General features: G+C 38.5%; 1 protein-coding gene across 1 annotated transcript in view; it reads right to left on the bottom strand.

Annotated features, from left to right (window-relative positions):
• The window catches only part of LOC100949693 (olfactory receptor 11G2-like), a 28,899-nt gene that overhangs the window by 15,685 nt on the left and 5,341 nt on the right, over positions 1 to 7,873 (bottom strand). Inside the window, exon 3 of the mRNA XM_023517580.1 lies at positions 5,030 to 5,546. Within this exon, the coding sequence (XP_023373348.1) occupies positions 5,030 to 5,546 (517 nt within the window). The remainder of the gene's footprint in view (positions 1 to 5,029; positions 5,547 to 7,873) is intronic.

Below are 7,873 nucleotides of genomic sequence, written 5' to 3'. Positions count from 1 at the left end.
AGTTCTCTGTGGATTCTGGTTATCAAACCTTTGTCAGAAGCATAACCTGCAAATATCCTCTCCCATTCTGAGGGCTGTCTTCTTGTTTTACTTACTGTGTTCTTGGTTGTGCAGAAGCTTTTTAGTTTTATCAGATCCCAGTAATGTATTTTTGGTGTTGCTTCAATTGCCCGGGGCGGGGAGTCTTCCTCATAAAGTATTCTCCCAGGCAGATTTCTTCAAGTGTTTCTCCTGCATTCTCTACAAGAATCTTTATAGTTTCATGTCTTAAGTTTAAATCTTTTATCCAGTGAGAGTCAATTTTTGTTATTGGTGAAAAGTTTGGGTGGAGTTTCAGTCTTCTACAAGTCACCAACCAATTCTCCCAGCACCATTTGTTAAATATGGAATGTTTCCCCCTATTTATATTTTTGATAGGCTTATCAAAGATCAAATAACTAGAAGTGTCTGGGTTCATCTCTTGGTTGTCAATTCTGTTCCATACATCTACCTCTCTATTTTTGTGCCAACACCATGCTGTTTTGAACACTATAGATTTATAGTACAGTTTGAAGTCTCATAGCATGATTCCTCCTCATTTGTTTTTATTTCTGGGTAATGTCTTGGCTATTCAAGGGTTTTTCTGGTTCCATATAAAACTAAGTACTATTTTTTCCAGATCTTTAAAGTATAGCGGTGGTGCTTTGATAGGGATTGCATTAAATTTGTAAATTGCTTTGGGTAATATGGACATTTTAACAATGTTGATTCTTCCCAGCCATGAACATAGTATGTTTTTCCATTTGTTAACATCTTTCGCTATTTGTTTTCTCAAAGTTTCATAATTCTCTTTATAGAGATCTTTCATGTCCTTTAAAAGGTAAATTCCCAAATATTTCATCTTCTTTGGCATAACTGTAAAGGGAATAGAGTTCTTGACTGTTTTTTTGGCTTGACTATTATTGGTGTATATAAAGCTAGTGATTTGTGAGTATTGATTTTGTATCCTGAGATGCTCCTGTATTCCTTGATCACTTCTAAGAGTCTTGTAGTTGAGTCCCTGGTTTTTTCCAGATATACAATCATATCAACTGTGAAGAGTGATGGTTTGATCTCTTCTGATCCTATTTGGATACCCTTAATAGCCTTCTCTTGCCTGATTGCAATGGCCAAGACTTCTATTACAATGTTGAAAAGCAGTGGAGACAATGGGCAACCTTGCCTCGTTCCTGATATAGGTGGAAATGTTTTCAGTTTTGCTCTATTCAATATGATATTGGCCATGGGTTTGCTATAGATTGCCTGTATCAGTTTAAGAAAAGTCTCTTTTGTACCTATTTTCTTAATTGTTCTGATCATGAGAAGATGCTGGATATTGTCAAAAGCTTTTTCTGCATCTATTGAGAGAATCATATAGTCTTTGTTTTTTTTTTTGTTTATGTGATGTATTATATTTATGGATTTATGTGTATTGAACCAACCTTGAGACCCTGGGATAAAACCCACTTGGTAATGGTGTATAATTTGTTTGATGTATTGCTGGATTCTGTTTGCTAGGACCTTATTGAATATTTTTGCCCCTATGTTCATTAAAGATATTGGTCTATAGTTTTCTTTTCTTCTTGTATCTTTTTCTGGTTTGGGGATCAGGATGATATTTGTTTCATAGAATGTATTGGAAAATATTCCTTCTTTTTTAATGTTTTGGAAAAGGTTAAGTAATATAGGTACTAGTTGCTCTTTAAAGGTTTGGTAGAATTCTGATGTGAAGCAATCTGGTCCCAGACTCTTCTTTTTAGGGAGATTTCATATAGTGATTCTATTTCAGTTCTTGATATAGGTCTGTTCAGCATTTCCAATTTGTTCTGATTAAGTCTAGGAAGTTGGAGTGCTTCCATGTATTTTTCAATTTCTTTCATATATTCATATTTCTGAGAATAAAGTTTTATTGTAGTATTCATTATGATTTTTTTTATTTCTGAGGTGTCTATTGTTATTTCTCCAAAGGTTTATCCATTTTGTTGAATTTTTCAAAAAATAACTTTTTGATTCATTGATCTTTTGAATAATTCTTTTGCTTTTGATTTCATTTAATTCTGCTCAAATTTTAGTTATGTCTTTTGTTCTGCTGGGTTTGGGGTTGGAATGTTCTTCCTTTTCCAGTTGCTTAGGATGTTCCATTAAATTATTGACTTCCTCTCTTTCTGTTCTTTTGAGGAAGGTTTACAATGCTATAAATTTTCCTCTTAGGACTGCCTTTGCAGTATCCCAGAGGTTTTGATAAATCATGTCTCATTATCGTTTTGTTCCAAAAATTTGGCAATTTCCTTCTTAATCTCATCTATGACCCAGCTATCATTCACCATAAGGTTATTTAGTTTCCATGATTTTGTATGAGTATGCAGATACCTGTTATTATTGAGTTCAACTTTTATTATGTGATGATCCAAGGAAATACAGAGAATAATTTTATACTCTTAAATTTTCTGAGATTAGACTAATGACCTAAGATATGATCAATTTTGGAGGATGTTCCATGGGTTGATAAGAAGAACATGTATTCAGTTTTGTTAGGATTAAATGTTCTATAGATGTCTGTTAAATTCAATTGTTGTATGGTGAAGTTTATGTCCAAAATTTCTTTGTTTGGTTTCTTATTGGAAGATCTATCCAATACTGCCAAAGGGGTGTGAAAATCTCTAACTATATGGTACTGGAAGATATTAAATTGCTTGTATCTGTTAGGGTCGCCTTTATAAATTTGTTGGGTGCATAAATGTTAATAATCAACATCTCATCATGTTGAGTGTTTCCCTTAACAAATATGTGACCATCCTTGTCATTCCTTACTTTTGTTGGTTTAAAGCCTAGTGTATCCTCAAATAAAATTGCCACCCTTGCTTTTTTCTGATTCCCATTTGCCTGGATTACAGATGTGCATCCCTTCAGCCTGAGTCTATATTTATCCTTTAAGGTTAAATGAGATTCTTATATGCAGCAGATATCTGGCGTGAGTTTTTATATCCAGTCAGCCAACCTGTGCCTTTTAAGAGGACAGTTTAAGCCATTCACATTAATTAAGAGTACTGATAAGCCTGGTAGTATTTTGGATGTCAAGTTTTTCAAAAGTCCAGTGGACATTTTGAGTTTTTTCATCACTGTGGAAATTGGGTTTTGGTCAAGAATTTCAGAGTGAGATTACTTTGGTGGTAGAGCATTGTGCTGGTCATTATGGAGGATGGGTCTAAGGATATCCTGAAGAGCTGGTTTGGTTATGGCAAATTTCTTCAACATGTGTATGTCATTAAAGTATTAACTTTTCCATCATAAATGAAACTCAATTTAGATGGATACAGGATCCTGGGCTGAAAGTTGTTTTGTTTTAGGAGATTGAAGGTTGATGACCACTCTCCTCTGGTTTGAAAAGTTTCAACAGAAAGATCTCCAGTCATTCTAATATTCTTCCCCTTGTAGGTTATGATTTTCTTACATTTGGCTGCTTGCAGGATTTTCTCTTTCATATTAACTTTGGTGAAGTTGATAACAATGTGTCTAGAAGATGCTTCATTTGGGTTGAGTCATGCTGGGGTTCTGAAACAGTCTGCTATCTGGATTTTAGAATCTCTTTCCATGTTTGGGAAGTTCTCTTTGATTATCTCTTGAAGTAGAGCATCTGGGCCTTTTGAAGCAACCTCTTCTCCTTCAGGGATTCATATATGGTGAATGTTTGCTCTTTTGGAGTGGTCTCACAATTCTCTCAGGGAATGGTCCATTTTTGCTCTCAACTTCTCTTCTTCTTTGAGCATTTGGGAGCATTCAACAGCTTTGTCTTCAATGGCAGAGATCCTTTCTTCTGCCTGCTCCATTCTGTTACGGAGGGATTCTACTGTATTTCTCAGATCTTTGAGGGCTGCAAGTTCTAGCCTCAATGTGTCAAAATCTTTGTGATTTTGTCTTTGAATTCATTGAATTCTTGAGACAACTTTTGAATTACTCCTTGACATTCTAATTCCATATTTACCTCCATTCTGTTGATCTTATTTGCCATCCAAATTCTGAATTTGGTTTCTGATATCTCAGCCATTTATTTATGAATGTGATCATCTGGTGTGTCTGTTTTGTCATTTCTTGGGGAAGTTGATCTACTCTGATCATTCATGTTGCCAGAGTTTTTCTGCTGATTCTGCCTCATGATTATTTTTCACCATTTGGCTAGGTGGGCAGGTAAGGTGTTATTGGATTTGGGGCTCCTAGAGTTGTAAACCAGCCCTTTGCTAAGGATCTGGGACTGGTGACTGTAGCTTTTCCCCCTACAGCTTTGCAAAGGACTGCACAGTATTACAGTCTGAGGCTCTGGGGATCTGCTTAATGTGGTGGGGTTAGGTGGCTCTGTCTTTTATTCAGCTTGTCTTTCTCCAATCTTAGTAGATCAATGACTCTGGGTTAAAGTTTCAGATGTGGAGAAATACAAGCAGCTAAGACACTCTGCCCCCCACAGTCAACAACTGTAAGAGGAAAATCAAACCTTCCCATTGTCACACAATCAGGGTATCACCCAAGAGTGTCCTTGGGTGATGGGCCCAGATTAGGAGTTCTAAACCAATTGACCCAGTCAGTACCAACTCTCAAGTTGGAGAGTTTGAAAGGTCTCCAGCAACTAGATAGTAGAGGTCTACTGTTTGCTCAAATGTGAATCATTCTGGTGCTGTGGGAGTCAGAAAGGCCCACCCAGTAGCAGAGTTGGACCAGGGGGCCGGTATATGTTACCCCACCTTGCCCCTCTTTCATGCCCAGTCACTGTTAACCCCATGGAGCTGTCTTCCTGCTCCCTCCAATAAGCAGATGTGTGTCAGGGCTTTGCACCTGCCAGTGTTAAAGGAAAATCAATGCCCCCTCAGCCTGGCCACCACCCTCTGCCACCAGCCAACTGGGAGAGCTGAGGCCTGCCTACCTTGGGTACTCAATGGCAACTGTGGAGTGTTCTACCTGTGCTCAGTCTGAACCTGAGGATAACAAGTTAGCAAATGATTATCTCTCTCAGCCACCACACCTTTTCCCCAGCTGCTCTGCAGCACTAATATCCCTATAGGGTAGGGTCTGGCTTCCTCTTGCAGTCCTCAGAGTTTGAGAGGTGTCTCTCAAGATTGGACCCAGGGGGGATTGCTCTACTGTTGCTGAATCTTCATGGGAGGTATGCTGAGCAACTCTCAGGTGGCTTCCACGGCCAGGGAGGTGGCTGTAGTGCAGCTCTAGGAGCACGGAGGTCAGGGATCCAACAGCAAGGTTGAGCGGCCAGTGGCTCTGGCAGGGTGTGAGGTAGGGGTAGGCACAAGGCTCCAGCAGGGTGGGGTACACGGTTCGCAAACCTCCTCCTGCAGCTAGTTTGCACTTTTCAGAGCCAATCCCGACAGCCTCCCCTCCTTTGTCTGCACTACTGCTGGGCTCACTTTTACAGTGCAGCTTTTCTACCACAGCCCTTGCAGTGCTCAGATGTGGCAATGAACTGCAGACATTCTGGTCTCTGCAGGGGTTAGACTTCAGGACTGTTGGGTTGGGGGGAGGGTGGACTGGAAGTTCGAAATGGCAGAGAAAACATTAGTTCAACTTTCATACCTGGCAAGAGAGTGATCAGGGTCACATCTGCATCACTCCGGAGAAGTAGTCCCCACTTCCTGCAACTCTCTCCTGGGGGGGTGAGACAAGAGGTCCTCAGTTCACAACTCACCTGTAGAAAACCTATGGCAAGCAAAAAAATAAATAAATGAACAATTCTCTTGGGGGAGGGGATGGACTCTTTTCCTTTGGGATGAGTTTTGTACCTGAAATTTGCTTTCTTGGAGTCACAGCTTCACAGCTTGCCTCAGCAGAGGTGATGTGCAGTTATCATTCTTGTCTCTCAGTTTGGCTCCCAGTCTTCAGCTTTATTGGGTACTTTCTGGTCATTATCCTTTCCTCTAGATGGTAGCTGGTGTTGAAAGTTGGCTCCAGTAGGCTATCTTGCCCCTCACCCTTGTACAAGTATTTGTAAAAATCTATCTGTGGCTTTTCATATAACTGAAGTTCAATTATCATTAATAATAATAATAATATTATTGTTGAGACAGAGTCTCACTATGTTGCCCTTGGTAGAGTGCCATGGAGTCAAAGCTCACAGCAACCTCAAACTCTTGGGCTTAAGAGATTCTCTTGCCTCAGCCTCCTGACTACAGGCCCCCACCACAGCACCTGGCTATTTTTTGTTGCAGTTGTAATTGTTGTTTAGCTAGTCTGGGCCAGGTTCGAACCTGCCACCCTTGGTATATATGGCTGGCACTGTAACCACTATGCTATGGGTCCAAGAATTATTACTGTATAATGTTTCTTTGAATGCTTATACTACAGGTATCCATCCTATTATTAGTGGGATATTAGTATTGTTTCTAGCCTTGGCTGTTGGAAACAATGCTGCTATGACTATTATTAGATATATGTAAATCTTTGGTATATGATTTAAGGATTTATATTTTATAAATATCAATTGTTGGATCCTAGGGGAGGCATATGTTCATTTTTAGCAGATGACTCAAATTCATTTCACTTGGGAAATGGGCTTCTGGCACCAGGGTGGGTCTAGAGGTTCTCTCTGTGGATACCCGGTGTCAGGGGCTGAGTGGTTCTTCCTGGTGTTCAGTTCCTTATAGATTTCAAATTCTGTCCCTTATCACATGGATGGCTTGTGAATATTTTCTTCTAGTTAAGGATTTTATTTGTTCCTCTGTTAATTGTTTCCTTTGATATACTGAAGATTTTTTTGTTGTTGTTGTTCCAATCTTATCTGTCTATTTTGGTTTTGTTTCTTTTACTTTTGGAGTCAAATCTAAAAAGTCATTGCCAAGACCAAGTACTTTTTGCTCTATGTTTTCTGGTCTTATATTTAAGCCCTTAACCCATTTTAAGTTGTTTACTTTTGTATATTGTGTGAAATAAAAGTCCAATTTCATTATTTTAAATGTAGATATCCAGTTTTCCCAACACAATTTATGGAAGTATTCTCTTTTTCCATTGTATATTCTTCTTATCTTTGTCAAAGATTAATTGACTATAGAAACCTGGATTTTTTTCTGAGCTTTGGGCTGTCTGTTCTGTTACACTAGTTGATGTGTTTATTTTTATGCTAGTCCCATGATGTTTGAATTATAAAAGCATTGTTTATGGTATAGTTTGAAAACAGGTAGTGTGATGCCTTAGCTTAGTTCTTTTCATTTGTAGTTTCTTTGACTAGTCAGGGTTTTCTATGGTTCCATATAAATTTTAGCATTGTTTTTGCTATGTCTATGAGAAAAGTGAAATGTAAATTAAAACTACAATAAGATTTCACCTCACCCCAGTTAGAATGGGTAATATCAAAAAGATAAAAGATACTAATTTCCAGTGGAGAAAGGGCAACCCCATGCACTGTTGGTGGGAATGTAATTAGTATAGTCATTATGGAAAATTATGTGGTGCTTCCTCAGAAAACTAAGAATTTCCATGTGATCTAGCAACCCCACTCCTGTTAATTTACCCATAAGTTTTCTTTTATTTTAAATTAACATGAGGGTATGAATGTTTAGGTTGCGTTGTTTTCAATTCTAAAGTAAAGTTCAAATTATCGTTGAGCCTTTCACCCAGGGGATGTGCTGAACATCCTCACATTGTGCATATTAGGTGAGATCCTGAGAATTAGCTTCACTCCTCCCACTAATTTCCCCTTCCCACTAATTTCCCCTTCCCTCCCCTTGTCCTGCTTTCTATATTTGTGTTGTATCTTTCCTGTGGTCATGTAATTGTTTATGTATTGATTTCATATTAGTATTGAGTACATGAGTATTTTTTTTTCTATTCCTGAGATACCTTACTAAGAAGAATGTGTTCC

Source organism: Otolemur garnettii, unplaced genomic scaffold (genome assembly GCF_000181295.1).
Source record: "Otolemur garnettii isolate 467f Iridium unplaced genomic scaffold, OtoGar3 scaffold00114, whole genome shotgun sequence".
Classification (NCBI taxonomy): Eukaryota; Metazoa; Chordata; class Mammalia; order Primates; family Galagidae; genus Otolemur; species Otolemur garnettii.
Note: the sequence above shows the minus strand (reverse complement) of the source record. Positions and strands in the feature narration are given on the sequence as shown.